This window comes from Pinus tabuliformis, chromosome 6, assembly GCF_031772625.1.
Source record: "Pinus tabuliformis cultivar Carrire ecotype Pingquan chromosome 6, CPIR1, whole genome shotgun sequence".
Classification (NCBI taxonomy): Eukaryota; Viridiplantae; Streptophyta; class Pinopsida; order Pinales; family Pinaceae; genus Pinus; species Pinus tabuliformis.
This window is the reverse complement of record NC_142292.1, coordinates 397,078,113-397,099,914: the sequence shown is the minus strand read 5'-3', so window position 1 is coordinate 397,099,914 and position 21,802 is coordinate 397,078,113. Positions and strand designations below refer to the sequence as shown.

At 37.7% G+C, this 21,802-nt stretch overlaps 1 protein-coding gene across 3 annotated transcripts in view; it reads left to right on the top strand.

Moving 5' to 3' along the window:
• Positions 1 to 21,802, top strand: part of LOC149258976 (arginine--tRNA ligase, cytoplasmic-like) — a 284,232-nt gene that overhangs the window by 235,544 nt on the left and 26,886 nt on the right. For 2 of the 3 annotated variants that reach the window (XM_089417083.1, XM_089417097.1), the window contains exons 15-16: positions 3,296 to 3,385; positions 3,548 to 3,616. In XM_089417083.1, coding sequence (XP_089273209.1) covers positions 3,296 to 3,385; positions 3,548 to 3,616 — 159 coding nt within the window. Of the gene's footprint in view, positions 1 to 3,295; positions 3,390 to 3,547; positions 3,617 to 21,802 lie in introns of all 3 variants that reach the window. The other variant, XM_089417091.1, reaches the window with a different exon arrangement.

Sequence of the window (21,802 nt, the reverse complement as noted above, 5' to 3'; positions counted from 1 at the left end):
AATATCCGATATATCTTCTGGCGTTACTGAATTAGGTTTCAATGTAACATCTTGGAGCGTTATTTTCTTCTTCTTGTAAGAAAATGTTAAAAACTTTTTCTTATTATTTAGAATAAAGGAACCTAGAGTTTTCATCCATGGTGATCCCAAAACAATGTCATTATCGTTAAAAGATAGGGTTTGCACAGTGAATTGTGAGGTAAAAGTATAATCTCCAATATTTAGGTGTAAATTGCTTATATCGTATTGTTTGCCAAAAAAATTTGTTTCAACTATATTTGATTCAGGAATCACCAATTGATTAGCACATTTAGGACTAACATAATTACTTCTTTCAGTAGGACTGATAGAGATTATGATGTCTCTTCCTGCGAGTGATCCTTTGATGTTAAATAGTGTGCAAACACATGTACTACGGGTTTCAGGAAACCTTTCATTACTAGTCTCCATTTTTTCTTTGATGTTTTTACATAAACAATATGTCAACTGGAGCTATTTTTATTATAAAATATCACTTATTTCTCCTATATATATTTTTCAAATATTCTCCTCTTCTTCTTCTTTTTTTGGTTCGCTCTTTTAATAAAAAAAATTATAATAATAATTTATATATATTATAAAATTATAATTATATAAAATTTATATATACTTTTTTGAGACCCACTTTTCCTTTTATATGTAACTATATAAGGCTTATATAGTATCATTTTTTATAATTATAATAATACATTTTTCTCGGAAGATTTGGATGAGACGTGACTCTTGGTACGGTCACAATCTTTAGATTTGAACGATTAAAATTATTTAGATCACACTTTTTTTTCTCCAATATTATCAAAATATCTTTTACTTTTAAAATACCATGGGCTATTACCATGGGTTGTTTTTAAAACCTCCTGTAAAAAGTAATATTTACCAATATTTACCTTCCACTTTTGTTTTTTGTTTTTCTTTTTTTTCCTTTAACTTTTTAAAATACCATGGGCAATTACCATGGGTTGTTTTTAAAACCATGGGCTTCTCCACGTAAAAAGCTTTGAATATACTTGGTATGAGATTTTGTATCGGTTTTGTTTTTTGTTTTTTTACTTTTTATTTTCTTCTTCTTTTTTTAATTTATTTACTTATATTTTTTTTGGTTATTTTTTTTTTTAATGACCAAAGGCCTAAAAAATGGAGAATCTCCCAATATATAGCGAAACGCTTCAATTATGACAGCAAAAAGGTTGATGATAGGCTGATAACCAAATGCCTGGTGATCAGCCAAACTTGGCTCTGATACCTTAAATTAATTATTCAAGAAAACTAGGAATATAAAGATATCCATGAGGATACAAATATTATATATTAAATATGAATAAGAATGATAATGATAATGATTTACAATGAGAACAAGAGGCTTGCTTATATATCACGCAAGCGTCTCTTCATGAAGAGTCATGTCCTATTAGACATGCCTCTTCAACCTAATTATTAGCTTAACTTAACTATTATTTATGATTATTATCTTTTACATTATATTTATATTATTTATATATTTTATTCGTTACATTGAACAAAGAACTCCATTCACAGCGGCAAAGGTAAACAGAGCTGAGAGAACTCGAGCGAAGGTTGCAAATGAGGTAAGAGTCGAGCAACAGGGTGAAGTTTGAGACTCTTAATTTGGGATTTATAATTAAATTTTAATGACTTATTCATGTTTACAGTTTAAAGTCACTATACTCCATGAATTAATTTGCCTTCAATTTGAAATTGTCTCTTTCTCCATGTCTATGACAAACCTTTTCTTGGCATGAATCTTTGAAATTTCCCTATGCCACAATCACCATGACTTTAATACCATGTTAAATATATGCAAGAGACGAGCAAGAGAGACTAGATGAGAGATAAGATGATATATCAATGTGCTACTGAATTACTAGTGGTGTTGTCTATATACATAGCAAGTTCCATTATTCATTTTAGGAACCATTCAACTAATTCCCTGACTACATTAACATTAACATAAACATAATTTATTATATATAATTCATTTCACTTTATGACATTATTACTTTTGTACATAACATTTGTTACACCTGAAATAAACATTATAATGGCTAACTCATCTTTAATGCTTAATGCTATAAGGTAAATAGATGGGATGATAATACTTTTTGTGCTCTGTAAATAATTGTGATTTTGAATGATTATAATATACATTACATTGATGACGGGTCCCTCAAGGTTCTTAATTTCTAGACTCTTAATTTGGGATTTATAATTAAATTTTAATGACTTGTTCATGTTTACAGTTTTGTCTTTAAAGTTTAGCTACTATTTAAATTTTGAAATGATTCATCATGCATCATAGAATGATTATGTAGACAATAGTAGATTGTACGATGTAGCAGACTAATAGTACTTCCTAAGTTCTTGAAAATGGGCAATGATGACGAGATTTGTTTTTGTGATGCACAATGATGATTAGATAGTATTAGACTTTAGTATTTTATTTTGTAATTTGAATTTCAAAATTAATAATAGTTCTAATTTTTATATTTTAATTTATCATTCATGTTTACGCTGAAATACTAAATTTTATTTTAATTTTAATTTTTTAATAAATATAAAAATTAGTTGCCGCACTTGCCGTCCCCAACCTCTCGTCCCCTGAAAATTTGGGGGTGCACTCTAGCTGTCCTGGAAACTCGTCCCCCCGTACCCCCTGTCCCCCCGTCCCCACAGCCAGTGAAACATAGATCAAAACACTACATCTGATATAAACAACTCTACGTGAGGATATAGCAGTGCCATTTGCAAGTGCAGATTAAGCAGTTATTATTATTAAAACTGCTTCACAGAGATATCCCAATTCATTTTTCACAATAAGGTACAAATATGGGTCGACAGGCACCCTTTCTTAACAGACCTTTGGAGTATAGTTGCATTTGATAATTTCCATTAGTAAAATACTAAAAACTTTGGTTGAGGCATTTGAATAAGGTGTGCCTATGACTGGAAGAAACTCCCAAACTCCAACCATCACAACACATCCAACATTGTCTGATTTCATAGAACACATGCATAAGACAAAACACGAGAATATTTTTTACCTTAAACTTATTTTAAGTTCTCTTCAGTTTGTATTGCATAATAGCTTGTAGCACAATAGTTGTTTCTAATATGGATGTTGAAGATAAAGTCAAGCCTTCAACCAAAAATAGCTCAAATCATAATATATAAATCTCATGCCACAATTGTTTTTCTTATCATATATTAACTTGTGTATTACTCTTACATGCATTTTCAGGGAAATACAGCAGTTTATCTTTTGTATGCTCATGCGCGCATATGTTCTATCATTAGAAAGTCTGGGAAAGACATAGAAGAACTGAAAAAGGCAAGTAGTTTCCACAGCACTGGTAATCGCTAAGGCAGCTATAATTGTTTATGTCATGCATATTGAAACTTGTCAGAAAGCAATGACCTCTCGTTCTTTATGATTGTATAGTTTGGAGCATAGAAATATATTTGATGGTTTGAAGAACTGTTTTTTTTCCAGACAGAAAGTATTCATTTGAATCATGAAAGTGAACGACAGCTGGGGCTGCACCTCATTCAGTTTTCAGAGGTATTGAACTTGACATTATACCAAAATCCTAATTCAATCATGTTTTTATTATTATAAATGATTGCAGTGGAATTCTTTTTTTCCAAGGAAAAATGTCTGTGACTTTATATATAATAAACAAAGATACATTGTCATATGCATCAAGGAATTCAAAAAAGTGCTCTGTAGCCTGATTCTGATTGAGCATAGAAGCTCTGAATACATGTCTTACATATCGGAAACAAGCCAAAAAGGAAACCATCCGCAGAATTTGAGAATTGTCCACTATTCAAAATTGTGAGCTGTAATTATAATAAAATTGACTGTTCATGGATTTACAAACAAAAATACATCTTTCCAAAGATCACAATCAGGAATCTGTCTACTGTAATAATTCTATAGCCAAGGTGCATGAGAGAAACATTTATGTGCTATCCTTGAAATATGGAGATGCTCCAAGTACCCCGCTCCATCCCCATTGCCTCTTTTGAAAGGCCATCAGCTATATTTTTCCTGTCCGTGTATATGAGACAAATAAATGTGTGAAAAGATTGTTGGTGTTGTTGGAAATCATCAAAAGTTGGCTGTCAATGAAATTTCGGAGTGATACTTTCTTTCATAACCATTGAATAACCAGTAGAGAGTTCCTAAAAATTTGTAACTGTGTAACACCATATTCTTGAGCCAACTGTAGGGTTAATTTGAGAGGCATCAGTTCACAATAGTTGTTAGTTTCCTGCCTAATCCCAGATTTGAAGGCTGTACTGTGATTTGAGGAGAGACGCATGATCCCTCTTGAACGTCCTTTTGGGGGATTCCATTGAGAGGCACCATCAAAGTATGCCCAGGGAATGGCTTTATTGATAACTTCATATTTTGTATTTGTTTGTTTTTCCTCTACTGGTGGATATGCCATTAGGAAATTTAGAGACTGGATTGCACATTTGAGAGGAAGTGTATCTTGTCCTTCAGATAGCGTCAGATTTATGGCAAGCCATATTCTCCAAGCTATAATTAATGCAACAGCTTTGAACTTCTTTGTATCCTTGTTTATAAACCAAATCCTTAAGGCTTCTTCAATTCTTCCTCATTCCTATGCATTTCTTAACCCTATCACACAGCCAACTTCTCTTGAGACCACTTTAGAGAAAAAACAAGTCACAACTCACAAGTAAGTGGCTGTTTCTTCTGCTTGTTGGCATAAGCTACACCAATTTGGGCTAATAAAATTATTTTCTTTTAGAACCTCCCATGTTGGAGCCTTGTTATTTAAAACCAGCAACATCAAATTTCTATTTTTGGAGAGGCACCTTAGCTTCCAGATGATTTTTCCACCACCAAACTGGTTGTCCCTCCGAGCTTTCCTTGGCAAGGGCTTTGTATCCTCGTTTGGGCATATAAGCCCCTAAGGGGGTTGAGAGACCATAACAGTTGGTCATCTTCTTCCTCTATTTTGACATTGCCATTTGGCTATGATTTACATGCTTTCGCTAGCTCTCCCAATCCTACCTCCTCCAAGGTGAGCCATTTTTGTTGTCAATTTGTAGATCTCTCTTGATTCATAACCTATCCATATGAAAAGAACCCTTTGTTTCTTAACTCTTCTCTCACCTGAGGGGGTAATCTTCGGTGACCTTTAATTCCTATCTAGGGATGAAGCCCAATCTGTACTTTATCCCATCTACCTACCTTCCAGATCAGGGAGTGACCAACTGGCTAGAAATCTGAGTTCACATCTTTCCAGATGATACATTATGCACCTGTTTTAGTGAATTCCAAATCCATTCCTGAACTGTGTATGGGCACAAATACTTGGCTCTAATTACCTTGACCCACAAACCTTCTCCTTGTACCATCCAACATTCATTTTTGTAGCTAAGGCCTTGGAGAAGAGGAATATGGTTTTTAGGTGCCACCCTCCACTTGCATTTGGAGCTGCCAAATATTTTTAGGAAGACAACACAAGACCTTTCTTTTTGTTATCTCTTGACGAGATGAATTTATAGAATGATCTCTTAATTTTAATGCAGTATACTGGTATGGCTTCCAGTACTACTTTAACAAGTACTAGTCTGTCTCCTCTTGATAGTCACCGATTGTACTAGTGCTTTATCTTCTTTTCTACTTTGGAAACCAACCATTGCTAATCACCTTTATTGTTCAAATTTGGTTTTAAGTGGAACCCCAAATACTTAGTCCTTGATCCATATCAATCACCTAGTAAGGAAATAAGTGGGAGAAATATCCCTACTCATGTTTTGGAATGTCCCACATGGAAAATGTGGGTTTGTCTAGATCTATTATCATACTTGTAGCTTTGTAGAATAAGTCTAGAATATTTTTAAACTTCTCAAGAGTCAACCATCCTTTTAGAACTTTAATAGAAAACCAGGATATCATCCATGAACAGAAGATACATGATATTGTAAGTAGGACCTATGCAGACCCCTTTGAAGTTGTCATTCTCTGATGCCTCTTTTAATAATTTTCCCAATCCTTCCACTATCATTAGGAGTAGGAGAGTGGAGAGGGGGCATCCTTGCTTGAGACCCCTATTTGGTTTAAGAACTGGGATGCTGCCCCATTGATTAGGACTGTAACTGCAAAATCTAGCAGGCCTAGTGCAAAGCCTCACTAGGCAAACTAGGTCTTATGTCAACAAGAGATTAGCCACCATTGTCACTAGTATTGCGAAATCTAGCAGGCCTAGTGCAAAGCCCCACTAGGAAACCTATGTCTTATAGCAATAGGAGATCGACCACCATTGTCACCTTCGTGGTTTCTCTCCAATTGTTTAGTGGTGAAATTTATCCCCATAAGGGAGGCTTCCCTACAGAAGATCACCATAAAGCTAAGTTGCATGATACGTGGAAACGAGTACAAGTTTCCAAAACGGGCATGGGTACAAAACTTGACCCCCCCCCCCCAAATTTTGGAAACGGGGAAACACAATATATATATATATATATATATATATATATATATAGATTAGGACATTTAAGAAATATGTGCAATCATAAAGCATACATGATACATTCTAATTTATTACATTATGATTAAATTGTCCAATGTCAATGCATAAACTGTAAGTCTCTAATATTACATCACATTTAGTCATGAATGATCACATAATGAAAATAGCAATATCCAAAATCAGCCACGAAAAATTTCTAATTTCTTGTCTCGTGCTTGATTGGGAGTCTTCTCCTGCATAGTCGAACGACCTTAGTGCTCTTGATTACATACAAGTTCCATACGCTAGTACCCTAAGTGCTCTTGATTATTGGGAGTCTCCCCTGCATAGAGGGCTTGGTTCTCTTGATTAAATACAAGTTCCATACCCTAGTAGGCTAGTACATGAAAAAATCCAATGGAAACATTGCAATCCCCCCAATCTTGAAATCCTGAAAAGTAGATAAGTTCTCTGGATTTTGAGTGAGATCTAAAAGGATGAAAATGAAAGATAAAGGAGAATGTCACTTTTACTTTAAGAATTTAACATTACCATGAACTGCATATCAACACTAGGGCCATAGGCTTGAACAATAGGCTGCCCCACTAAAAAAAATTGTTTCCAATCTTTAATAGCTCCCTCTATCACTCCTGAATTGGCAGGGAGCGAAAAAAAAAAACACAAAAGATTTAAAAATAAACTGAAAAAAAGGTCACATTATCGTTGAAACGTGGTTGTACAACCTGGAAACGCATTTCAGGACGTAATGGGCCACATTTGCCCCACACGAAACATGGAAGTACGACCTGAAATGTGTTTCTAGGCCGTACCAAACTCGTTTCCATTTCGTTTCAGCCCAGAAATGCCCTTAGGACCAACGTTTCCTGCAACATAGTCATAAAGGTATTTAATGGAGGGCTTAATGGTTATGCAAGGTCTGATGATTGAGGGAAAGGGTATCGATGAAGCCTTGAAGTGTAGAACTTAAGAGTTGACTTAAGTTCTTCACTTCCTTAAGACCTTCAAAATTTATAAGAGAGATTCTATACGTTAGGGTTTGTAAGATATGCAGATTTAGGGCACATGATAGCATATAGTAGCTCTAGAAGATAGCCTATCAAGCATGAATCAACAAAGGAGCAAGGCTATCAAGGAAATAGATTAGGTTTAGGGCAAACAATGTAGTTTTTATTGAAACATGCATAAAATACAGAAGTATGATGACATCATCCCTAGTTTAAGGTTTTAACATGCAATTAATGCTAGATTTTGCCTCTTTCAAGCTTATTTAATGCAATTCCTTTACTAGGTAAATAATACATAATTATAAAATTGTTGAAAATGCAAATTTAACCTAACCCTAATCGTAGTTACCAAGAAAAGAAAGAAAAATAGAGAAATTAGGGTTTTGATCAACACCTACTAGACTAGTGCCTTGATCTAATTGGGAAATGGAGTCATTTAGGGCAAGATTTATGAAGAGGGCGAGAGAGTGGAGATATCTACTTAGAAATCCTAGTGACTTACTTAAATGGGAGATTTTAAGTTCAAGAGATGCATATATCAAAGTTCTCTTGAAGGATTCATGCAAACAAATTTTACATACCATGAAAAATTAAGATTCCAAGGAAAGATATTGCAATTTTTAATATGGCACACATAGAAACCCTAATTCACATAATATAGCATGCAAAGATGGAACAAAATCAACATGAAATTTACGACATTCCACAAGAATCAGTTCAATTAGTCCCAAAGAAGTGCAAGTAGAAGAAGACAAATAGCTAGTGCACACTTCTTGAAGAAGAGAAGTGTGATGAATGATGATGATGATAATGGAAAGTCCCCTCTATTTATATGAGGGGAACAAGTCACTTTTCCATAGTTTACAAGAAAATCAATAAAAAGTTTGCTTGAAGCGTCCGACTAGGTCAAAGGTTACAAGCCAACCTTGAGATAGCTCAAAACCATAATAATAATTTCAAAATAACCCATACATGTGAGAATAGAGTGCCTCCACCATGATGTCATGCTCCAAAAATGATCAATCTCCATCAAGCAAGTGATGAAATGGTCCATTGGGTTCTCCTCAATCCAAGAAATTATCAAAGTGTATGGGTACATGTCCAAAGGGCATCCCATCCACCATGATGTCATCCACAAAAGGGCTTATGTCACTCTCCTAAGCAATGTAGGGATGATGTGGAATCATCTATGGCAAGCGTTGGCATCAAGGCATGATGTGCTAGCCCTCCCAAGTTACCTCTTTCCTCGACTTTCTTTTTCCACCCCTCTGGTGCCACTTTTTCTTTAATGATTTGTCTTTCCTTGATGCATAGCTTAGGAGACCAAGCTTGCTTTGTGCTTTTCCATTATCCCTTAAGGATGTAGCAATTTCTTGTTCATCGTGGTTGGAAGATTCAAGAGTTCATTTATTTTACATGAAGCATTGAATGCTTGAGGAACTAGGTGATGGCTAATGAGGGGGGTAGAGCTCATGTTGGGCTTTTGTCCACGTGCTAAATAAATTCAAGCCATCTTTTGCATTTTACATTTTCTTTCTATTGTGGCTTTATATGCTTTTATGGTTTTTTCAATTGCATCAACATTTGGGGCCAAGCTTTTGGGCCTTGACGTAAGGATGTGGATAAAGGGTTCCAATCCCAATGGCCAGCGACAATAAACCAAAAGGATGGAGATGAATAACAGGGTAGGATGGAAAGTGAGTATGGGTTATCATGGACATGCTATATTAATCAGCACCCCCTGTTAGTGCCCTTCCTAAACCATAAGGCCTCAGAGGGGCTCAGATTAGACTAGAGTCAAAGGCTAACCTCCCAAGTGAAGCGTGAGAACAAGGATAGATTCAAGAGTTGTCAATCATCCAGTTTGTCTTGTGATTCATATTAATATATGCCCGTAACATTAAATGAAAGCACATAATCGCTAAAATTGTTAGAGTACCTGTTGATAGATGGCCCACCTTTCTTCAAGAAGATTGCTAGATGGGCAAGAGCATTGACTGCAACAATAGGTGGAGAACTCTGGCATAATGCTATCTAAAGACTATTATAAGGTTGCTCGCTGGTTGACTATCAAATGAGGAGAGCAAAATTCTTCTATGGGTTACCCACATTTGGTGGGTAACAATCATCTTAGTGGTTTTTCTCTAGCTAATTAGTGGTGGATATTGTCCCCACAAGAGAGGCTTCCCTACAATAGATCACCGATATGATATTCTAGTAAGGAGGGCTCAATAGTGATCCAATTCCTAATAATTGAAGGAAAAGGTATTGGCCAAGCCTTGAAAGGCTGAGATGAGAATTGCCTAAAGTTCAAGTACACTTACCTAAGACCTCTATAATTTAGAAGAAGCTTGCTATAAGTTAGGGTTTGTATGATATGCAAATTTTGGGCATGCAATGGCATATAACAACTTGAGAAAATAGCCTGTAAGTGATAAGATCAACAAAGGAGCAAAGGATATTAAAGAGGCAAGCTAGGGTTAAGTAAACAATGGTTTTGAATGGATCAAATTGCGCATGAAAACAATTAAAATCGTCAGCCCTAATTTATCTTTTTTGTGCATTGCTTAGGAGTACAAGCTTGCTTTATGCTTTTCCAATACCCCTTAAAAATGTAAGAGTTTATCGCTTGTCGGGGTTGGGACATTCAAGAGTTCCTTTTTAGATGTAGCATGAAATGTTGAGGAACTAGGTGATGGCTTATGAGGGGAGTGGAGCTCATCCTAGGCTTTTTCCCACACGCTTATTAAGTCCCATTCATCTTTTGCATTTTTATTTTCTTTAGTTGTGGTTTTATATGTCTTTATCATTATTTCAGTTGCAATAACCTCTTAGGGAAAATTTCTGGGTCTCGACTTAAAGGTGAAGATATAAAGCACTTGTCCCAATGAAATATGACAATAAACCAAAAGAATGGATGTGAATAATAAGGGAAACATGGAATGTGGTAAGTATGGAGTACCTTATGTGAAAATTTCATCTATTGCAGTAACTGGAAATTATTCTCCTAATTGTAAAATTAATTATGCAGTTTATTTGCTATGACAAACAATGAATAAAATTGCAACTGCAATTTTCACCATAAAGATACTGTGGAAAATAAAATACTGGAAACTAAGAAATTCTAGCACACGCAAGAATTGTGACGCCACTATTTTTGGACAATTGTCCCTGGAAAAACCCAACTTAGAAAAACTGGTGCGATAATTGAGGGTTTTTATTATTATGCAACAATGAAATTCTGAGTACAATCTAGATGCACAAATTGATAATCCACTATAGGAGAAATTGGCCACAAAAATTATTCAGACAGATATTGTCTCACTTGACATTGATCCAACTTTGAAACTGGCTCTGAATCGGCTCCACGAAACTCTATGTCAGCCTCTGCATCAAATCTGCACAGGCACTAGGATGCTCTGGGTGGAACTGCAACTGATCAAGTCGTCTGCCCTATCCAGCCTTTGAGAATGACTCGTTGGCACCTTCTGGAAACATTCCTAGCCTCCAACAATTGAATCGATCCTATGCCTAGCCAAATCAAACTCTACCTCTGAAGCTTCTATGTTGCCTCTACGCAGCCTCACTGATGAAACTCGACCCTCCTGTAGTTGACTCTCTGGGTCTGGAAAACTTCCTCCAGACTCACTGTCCCTGCCCTTCACTGTCTTTGCTTCCTTCTTTGGCTTTCTGGCAACTGCTGCTGCTCTCTGGAGATCGAATTGCCAACGAAATCGAACTCCGCAAGTGTCTTCTCCATCTACCCGTCGACACCTTATAATATTATGTTGGAGCACCAACGACCAAGATTAAAACTTAATCAAGGGGCCAGATTAATTCCCTATTGATCTGTGTGAGTTTCTAGAGAATTCTCGCCTTATCTCAATTAATACTCATTAATTAACCATATTCCCTAAGTTTAGACTTAGGAAATATTTAAAAATCGGTTAATAATCTAATTGAGCCATCTCTAGGTGGAATTTCCAAAAACGATTTCTAGGTTTTGGAGATGTCATGTGTTTTAGCCTCTCCACAATGTTTTGTGACTAGAACACATCCGATGCTACAAAAACTAACACTCCCTCTTAGTGAGGACTGTGTTCTAGTGCTGCACACCCTGCTACAACTCTTTGTCTCTGTGTCATCCTTTGTCACTCTGTTGATTTCTGGCCATTGCCCACCAACCACTGTGCAACTCTAATGCTGTTGACACTACCAACTCTGCATTTGCATTGCAACTCCCTCTCATATGTTGCTGCTGCAACTGAGAAGCATCCAAAATAATCTGTCCCTGCTACTGAAACGGGTTCTCCACCATACATATGTTCTCTGAATTAATCAACTTAGCTCTCCCTAGAGCTTTCGTGAGTATATCTGCAACCTGCTCTTCTGTGGGAACATACTGTAGTTGGACCATTCCACGTTGCACACGTGCTCTAATGAAATGACAACGAATATCTCTGTGTTTCGATTTGTCATGAAAAACTGGATTCTCAGAAAGCTCAATGCAACTCTGATTATCACAATAGACACTAGCTGCCTCCATTCTCCACCTGAACAAGCTTACTAGCAACTTCTGAAGCCGTATAGCTTTGCACATAGTTGTGCTTGCTACCATATACTTTGCTTCTGCAGAGCTCAGTGCTACTGACTTTTGCTTCCTGCTACACCAAGAAACTTTCCCTGATCCAACACTAAAGCAGTACCTAGAAGTACTTTTCCTGTCCACTAAACTGCTTGCCCAATCTGCATCTGTGAACCCACATAGTCTGACGTCATCCCCTTGGGTATATCTTAACCCATACTTGACTGTGCCACGCACATACCTCAAAATATGCCTCGTTGTTGCCCAGTGTACCCTCTTCGGTTCTACCATAAACTGATTGAGGGTATTGACTGCGAAGAAAATATTTGGCCTAGTGTTGACCAAATACATGAGAGAACCGATAAGCTGTCTATACAAGGTGGGGTCGACATCCTTGTCATCTGATGCATCTATCTTCTTCCAGTTGGTGATCATGGGCGTAGACATGGGTCTACAATCTTGCATTCTGAACCTCTTCAAAATATTTGTAGTGTATCTTCCCTGCCCAAGGAAGATCTCCTTGTCCTTCTGCCACACTTCCAATCCTAGGAAATAGTGCATCAACCCCAAATCCTTCATATCAAACTCTACTGTCATGTTCCTCTTGCAGTCCTCTATGAGCCTTGATGATCCTGTCAAGAAGAGATCATCCACATATAATACTAGGATGAGTGGCTCACCCTCTACCATCAAATAGTAAAGGTTGGGATTTGCGTCACTCTTGACGAATCCCATCTGCTGCAAGTAGTTGTCAATTCGACCATACCATGCCCTGGGAGCTTGCTTGAGCCCGTATAGAGCTTTCTTCAATCTGCACACATGAGTGCGCCTTTCATGAGTCTCGAAGCTTTTTGGTTGTTCAATGTACACGTCTTCCTCTATCACCCCGTTCAAGAATGTTGTCTTGATGTCCATTTGGTGAATCTGCCATCCCATCTGAGTTGCTAGGGATATAACTGACCGAATAGAGGTGTATCTGGCAACTGGGGTGAAGGTCTCCTCATAATCTATCCCTTCTTTCTGTGCATACCCCTTTGCCATGAATCTAGCCTTGTACTTCTCCATGTTGCCATCTGCAACATACTTGATCTTGTAGATCCATTGAGAACCTACAATTGACCTGTCCTCAGGCCTTGGCACCACCTCCCAAACATCATTTGTCATGATAGAGCTTTATTCATCCACCATGGCATCTACCCACACTTGATGTTGTGCGGCTTCCTGAAAGCTGGAAGGTTCTACAACCTAAGCTATCAATGCTTGATATCTGTCAGGCTGCCTGTGCTCTCTCTTGTTCGTCCTAGTAGCTCCAACAAACTCCTTTGCACCTCTCAATGTCTGGCAAACCTCTCTGCTGGCTCAACCACTAGTAGTGGGAGGTTCTATCAGTCTCCTCCTCAACCTGCCCTTGCTGCTCTGTTTCCTGAGATCTCATTGAATTCCATGCTCCTGAGGAAATGCTAGTATTGGTTACTGTATTGGATCCTTGTGACTGTCCCATTGGCTGCCCCTGTTGCTGGATCAATGGAGCTTTAGCTGGCTGATTCTGATCACTTGCAGGCATCTCACGGGATCTATTGAAAGCTCAATCTTCTATGAACTTTACGTCTTGTCTCATCACAATCTTCTTATTGCTAGGAATGTAGATCCTGTATGCCTTGGCGGTCTCGCTATACCAAATGAGAAACCCCTTCTCTGCAGTCTGATCCAATATGGTGTGCTTCTCATCTGGCAGGTGGCAATAAGCAACACTGCCAAAGATCTTGAAGTGACTAACTTATGGATTCTTCCTTGTGAAGACCCCTTCTAGCATTTTCTTTCCCAATGCTCTATGAGGAGTCTTGTTCTGAATATACATTGTTGTGTTACATGCCTCTGCCCATAGAAACCTGGGCAAATCCTAGTCATATAACATTGCTTTTGCAGCCCCAACTATGGTTCTGTTTTTTTGCTCCACTACCCCATTTTGCTGTGGATTATATGGAGTTGTCCATTCTCTTCTGATGCCTTCCTTTGCACAAAAATCTGTGAAGTCTTTATCAATATATTCTCCACCGTTATCTGAGCGAAGCACGTTGATCTTCATCCTCGTCACATTCTCCACGAAGGCCTTAAACTCTCTGAAACAATTGAAAACCTCATCTTTGGTCTTCAAGAAATAGATCCAGGTTTTCCTAGAATGGTCATCAATAAAGGTGACGAAGTATTTGGCACCATTGAATTCTCTAGTGGACATCGGGCCACAAATATCTGAATGTACAAGTCCTAACATGCCATTTGCAATGCTATCACTTATTGGGAACGCTGCCTTACCATACTTCCCAAGTACACATCCTTTGCATACATCATCGTGTTCTATGCCAAATTCTGGAACGCTTGTCACTATTTCCCTAAGCAACTTGAGTGCTTCATGGTGTAGATGTCCCATTATCCTATGCCATAACTCATTCAGCTCCTTCCCACTACCTATTAGTGCCATTGGAGAGTCGAGCTAAAACTTGTACAATCTGTTGCTTCGAGCTCCAATCTGTCTTACCCTCTCCCTGTTTGAGTGTTTGAAAAACACTTTTTTCCCTACGAAGTGGATATCATATCTGTTATCTTGTAACTAGGATACTGAAATTAGGTTCATACCTAATCCTGACACATGCAATATATATATAGCACTGGTGCTTGCTCCTGACTCCCTCTGAAAATCAATGGTACCTCTCTCTACTGGAGTACACTTCGTTTTGTTTCCCATTGTAATTGGAAGTACATCTTCTCCTCCTTGTAGCTAGAGAAATATTCTCTAACCCCTGTCATATGAGTTGATGCTCCACTGTCTATATACTAGACACACTGTGACGTTGATTTTGACAAGCAAGCAAATTCGTCCTCCAATCTGGAAGACAAATCTGAAGCATCCTAAATTTTAATTTTGTCCATGGTGATAGAAAGGACAATTTGTGTGCTATTCCTCTTTTACCCGATGTTGATTCTGCTGCTGCAAAACTTTCTGCATCCAACCACAAGTCTACTCAGCGAAAGCTGTTGCTGCTCCCTTTGGTCGCTAGAATCACTAAATTTGGCAAGTCGAATTTTTTTGCCAACTTGCACTGGAAAATTTAACTCCTGCCGAACAATTCAATTTGCCTGTTTGAGCACTGCTCAACCTCTGAGAATTTCAGCCTATTGCTTCCTTTGAACAACGAAATTCTCCGCTTTGCTTCTGAGCTTCCCAACTAATCACTTATGCTCTGATACCATGTTAAAATTTTATCTATTGCAGTAACTGGAAATTATTCTCCTAATATAAATTTAATTATGTAGTTTATTTGGTATGACAAACAATGAATAGAATTACAATTGCAATTTTCACCATAAAAATACCGCAGAAAATAAAATACTAGAAACTGAGAAATTCTAGCACACACACAAGAATTGTGACACTGTTATTTTTGGGCAATTGTCCCCGGAAAAACCCAACTTTGGAAAAACTGGTGCATCAACTAAGAGTTTTTATTATTGTTTAGCAGTGAAATTCTAAGTACAATATAGATGCTCAAACTGACAATCCACTATAGGAGAAACTGGCCACAAAAAATAATGAGATAGATATTGTCTCACTTGACACTGATCCAACTTCGAAACTAGCTCTAAATTTGCTCCACGAAAGTCTGCATCAGCCTCTACGTCAAATCTGCATAGGCACTAGGAAGCTCTGCCCAAAACTGCAATTGATCAAGCCGTCTGCCCAATCCAACCTCTGAGAATGACTCGCTGGCACCTTCTGGAAATCTTCCCGGTCTCCAGCAATGGAATCAACCCTTTGCCTGGCCAAATCGAACTCTGCCTCTGAAGCTTCTGCACTCCCTCTGCGTAGCCTCACTAAGGAAACTCAACGCTCCTGTAGCTGACTCTCCAGATCTAGAAAACTTCCTCTTGACTCACTGCCCCTGTCCCTCACTGTCTTTGCTTCCTTCTCTGGTTTTCTGGCAACTGTAGCTGCTCTTTGGAAAACGAATTGCCAAGGAAATCAAACTCCACAAGTGTCTTCTCCATCTACCCATTGACTCCTTATAATCGTCTGTTGGAGAACCAACGTCCAAGATTAAAACTTAATCAAGGGCCCAGATTAATGCCCTGTCGATCCATTTGAGTTTCTAAAGAATTCATGCCTTATCTCAATTAATACTGATTAATTAACCATATTCCCTAAGTTTAGACTTATCAAATATATAAAAATTGGTTAATAATCTAATTAAGCCATCTCTAGGTGGAATTTCCATAAACGATTTCTAGGTTTTGGAGATCTCATGTGTTTTAGCCTCTCCACAACGTTTCGAGACTAGAACACATCCGATGCTACAAAAACTAACAGCTTAGGCACACTACTTCAATCAGTGGACTCTTATTAGTGCCCCTCATGAAAGGAGCACCTTAGGGGAGGTCACAATAGACTAGGGGCAAAGGATAACATCCCAAGTGAAGTATGGGAACAAGGGTAGAATCAAGAGTGATCAATCTTCCATCTTGGTTGCCGTCCATATTGGTGTGCCCCAAAACATTAAATGAAATCACATGATCACAAGAATGGTTAATGTACCTCGTGATAGATGGTCCACCTTCCTTGAAGAAGCATGTTAGATGGGAGAGAGCATTGACCAAAGCATAAGTGGAGAGTTTTGATGTAAAGCTAACTGTGGGCCATCATAGGGTTGCTCCTTGGCTGGCTGTCAAATGAGGAGAAAAATTCTCCTATGGGTTACCCACTTTTGGTGGGTAACAAGGGCAATAAAAGATACAAAGGTAATGCAACTCATCATCCATACCACAAAGTTATGACAAAAACCTAGGTGAGTAAGGATCAATCTTAGGCAAAGCCAACTTACCTTGTGATAGGTAGTGGAGAGGTCCATATCTTTGATTTTTGGTCTTGATCAAGTGTAGGCTTTCTTGTGCTATCACCACTACCTCATGGGTTTGTCATCCTTCTAAAGACCCAAATTGCTCATCTGAAATTTTCTATGGATGTCAATCAATATTAGAAATATTTTCAATCAATAATTTGACATATTGAATGTTGAATCTCAATATTAAGTAGAATAGTTGGTTGTTATGCCCTTATTTTCTTTGATGTTATTATGGATCAATATGGAAACTAAGAATATTAATAGATAACTCGTGAACACCCATCAAATACTAGTCCCAAGTTAGTATACTTAAAATATTTCCTTCATTTAAAGCCTTTGCAAACTAACCTTAACATTTTCTCCCTTCTCAATCTACTAATATATATATCGATCAAAATAAAATGCCCAAAAAATTATTTCATATATATATCATATTATATCAATATATGTATGGGGGCATTTCATCCATGCCATTGGCATGTCAGGTGAGAATTTGACAAGATGACTAATGATGATTTATATATGATCAACTTGATTGAGATACCATTTTATGGATATATCAATCAAAATATTACATCATATATGTTAGGTCCCTATAATACTAGTGATTCCCCCATTACTATTGTCATTGTAGCCCATATTGTTATTGTTGTGTCCCTATTGTCCCCATATTGTTATTATTGTGCCCCATAGAAGCCCACTATTGTGATTTTTGTGCCCTTATATTATTATTGTTGTCGGCTTTGATTATATTGTGACCCCTTAGACTCCTATATATAGAAAGGAGGTTTTGTCATTTGTATCATCAAAGAATTGTTCATTTGTGTAATGTAAAGGGAGTTGCCTCTTCGAAGAAGCTGATTTCGAAGTCGTCGATCTATTTTTTTGTGAGCTGGTTTCATAACATTTGGTATCAGAGCTTTTGGATTCTAGGGTTTCTGTTAATTTTAGATATGTTTAATGCTTAGAGCAATTTATTTCAATTTTCACAATTAGCTCAATATCTACTCTAGATTAGCAATCACATCAGCATTAAAGTAAACTTCAGATAGAACATAAACATAATTGCAGAAGACAAGCCAAGACAAGAGGACACAAGATGTGGCGCTAGCCAGGGACAAACCCCAATGTGGGGAAACCCTTGATCAATTTTTTTTATATGTTCTTCAATAGTTCAGCAGAGAGAGCGAGAGAGAGAGAGAGAGAGAAAGAGAGAGATAGTACATTTACAACAGAAGTCAACATTTTGACTTATCTAGATAAGAGCATAGATCATCTCTAAGAAGATGATACATGAGATCAGTGGAAGACATGCTGCATCAACTGATTCTCCAAGGTGATTCCTTCATCTATCATTGTGCTGCATCTCATCATCATGCTGTACCTCACCATGCTGCACCCATCATCACAATGCTGGACCTCATGACCATGCTGTACACATCATACTGCTGCACCTTAAGCTGCACTGCTGTCCCATGTGCCATTGTTGCACCATGCTAGCCATTGCTGTCCTATGTTGCATACTGTTGTCCCACTATTAGTGACATAGCCATTCCATGTTAGCTTGCTGTCCCATTGTTTTTGTTGCTGTCCCATCATAGTATGCTGCTGTCCCATCAATGTCATTGCTGTCCCATCATAGTATGCTGCTATCCCATCACTGTCATTGCTGTCCCAATTGCTATTGCAGCACCATGTCTTGCTGCTGTTCCAATTATAGTATGTTGCTGTTCCATCAATGTCATTGCCATCCCATCATAGTATGTTGCTATCCCATCACTGTCATTGCTGTCCCAATTGCTATTGCAGCACCATGTCTTGCTATTGTCCCAATTATTAGCATTGCTCTCCTGGGCATGTTTGAGTCCTCAAACTCCCATGTTGTTCCTGTTTTGAGGGTCACCTACTACCCACCTTTTCAGCCGTATTAGGCCTACATCTAGGGCACCGTAGGTTAGCGTTAGGGCTTCCTTTAGACTACGTTAGGGCTACTTCTAGACTGCGTTAGGGCTGCCTTTAGATAGCGTTTAGGGCTGCCCTTTAGACTGCGTTTAGGGCTTCTCTTAGACTGCTTCTACGATTGCATTTTGGACAACGTTTAAAGCTGCTCTCAGATTGCGCCTAGGGCTGCCTTTTGGACAACGTTAGGGCCTCTCTTAGACTACGTCTAGGGCTGCCTTTTGGATAGATTCCTCCAAGACTACGGCTAGGGCATGCTTCCTTGACAACGTTTTTGACTTCTTCTTTGATAGCGTCTAGGGCTAGGGCATCTCCTCTAGGGCAGCTCCCTTAGTCTTCTTTCCTCCAACGTCTAGGGCTTCCACTCCTAGATATCCCTTCCACTAAAACCCAAAACAAGTGGAGAGAAATCAAAATAGAATTGTATGTGAGAAATGACTCTCAAGTCATCCCCTTTTATACTAAAACGTTGAGCACTTGTGGGGTTTATTTGGTTGTTGGCCGACCTTGACGAATTGTCTTACAACACAAATAAATTCATATCTCCATGAATACTTATTGGAATCGGATGATCTTTAGATCAATACAACATCTCTCGATGAGAGGGATCCAAGAAAAATATCCGCTGCCATAAATAAGATGACCCACATGGAGTTTGTCCCTAGTTGCCAATTTAACAGTTTCGCTGCTCCAAAACAGGTCACTGTGGCATTTTCGCTGTAATTTTTTGTTTGTTTGTTTAATTCTGCGACATTTCAGACGCTAAAAAAAATACCCATTTGAGTCGAAATCACGATGATCCTCAGGTTCGAATTTTAGATCTTGTCTGGCTACATTTTCAGAGATATGATCCAAGGAAGTTAGGGTTTTTGTGGGCTCCTGAATTACATCCCAAACAGGTGACCTTGGGAAAATCGTCATAACTTTCTCTTTGAGTATCAAATTGAAATTTCGTAAGAAGTTATAGAAAAATGACAGACTGTAGTTTTTTGTGCATTGTTTATAGGTCCAAAGGTTGAAACAGTGACACATGAAACTTTGTACAAGTTCGCTCTACTGAAAAAGTGTATAATCAGGTCATCTTGGGAGATTGGGCATAACGCTTTCTTGGAGAATCCAATTTCGATCAGACTAGTGGCGTTGGAAAGAGGACTCAGAGGGCTACCATAGTTCGCAATTTCAGACCTTGGAGATCCGAAATTTCAAACATACATTAGATACAATATCGAGCTCCTACAAAGTGAAAAAAGCTATGTAGTTTTTTTTTAAATTTTGCATAAGTTTGTTTTGAAAAATTAATTTGAAGGAATTCAAAAGGCATAGTGAAGCATAATTATCATTAATTGATGCCCCAAAGAAAGAAAATGGAAACACTTAGTAAGCAACCTAAAAGCTCTAGCATGACTCATGAAGAAAAGGAAGACATGCAACATGAAATATCAAAATTACGAGACCAAGTGCAACAAAATTCACTTTCACAAAAAGTAACAAAAGATAAGATGGATGGTTTACAAGAAAAACTTAAAGGCAACATGGGAGAAATAAAGACAGATTTGACAAAGTTTCTACAAGCAATGCTTACTAATGGCGAAAGGGTAGTAAAGGAAATTCATGATGAGAAAAAAATAAATGTTAATCATGATTTCATAGACTATATTGTTGGAGCGAAGGCCCACCATGTTCCAAAGATCGATATGAGGAAGTTTGATGGCAAGGATCCCATAACATGGATACTACAGATGGAGCAATATTTCGATCTCCATAATGTGCAAAACACATAAAAGGTATGCATTGCAACTTTATATTTGGAACCAAATCAGTTTGTATGGTATCGATGACTTTGCTCTCGTAAACAAATTGTCCCTTGGGAAATTTTTATGGATGAAATGATATCACATTATGAGGTTACAAAAAACAACATTTTTTTAGCCAATTGATAATTCTCAAACAAAAGTGTTCAATGATGGAGCACATTGAGGACTTCCAAAATTGAATATAAGGGTAAAAGATATTCGAGAGGATCATAGGATTGATGTGTTCATAGGGACTTTAAAGGATAACATCCAACATGAGGTTCGCCATTGGGAACCTGATTCATTGGAGAAGGCATTCAGGTTGGCAAGAAAAATGGAAAGAAAAATTATGGAAACAAAGGAAGCCTACCACTCACAATTATAAAGATGGAAGTGTTGTTGCCCCTAGCCTTCCACAACCTACAAGGTTTACACCACAACAATTGGAAGAAAAAAGAGCAAAAGGGCTTTGTTACAGTTGTGATAGCAAATACACTAAAGGTCATAAGTGTGCTGAGAAGAAATTATTTTACATCGATTGTGAAGAGGAGGAACAAAAGGAACAAGAAATGTCAAAAGAAGAGGATATACACTAGGAACAAACCCTAGAGAAAGAAGAAATGAATCCGACCATATCTTGTAATGCATTCGCTGGAATTACCACTCCTCAAACTATCAAGATAGAAGGACATATCAAGAAGAAAAAGGTAATATTGTTGATTGATTTGGGCAGTACCTATAATTTTATTTATTGTAAGATAGCCAAGGAATTGAATTGCTTCCTATATCCAGCACCAGAGTGTCAAGTGATGGTTGCAAGTGGAGGAACCATAAATTGCTCTGGAAAGTGTCATAATATCAAGCTATCCATGGGAGAATATGTATTGAATAGCCCAATGCTTTCCATTCCAATGGGTGGTGCTGATGTTGTACTAAGAGTCCAATGGCTACAATCATTGGGTACAATAGCTTTTAATTTTCAAGAACTTTTCATGAA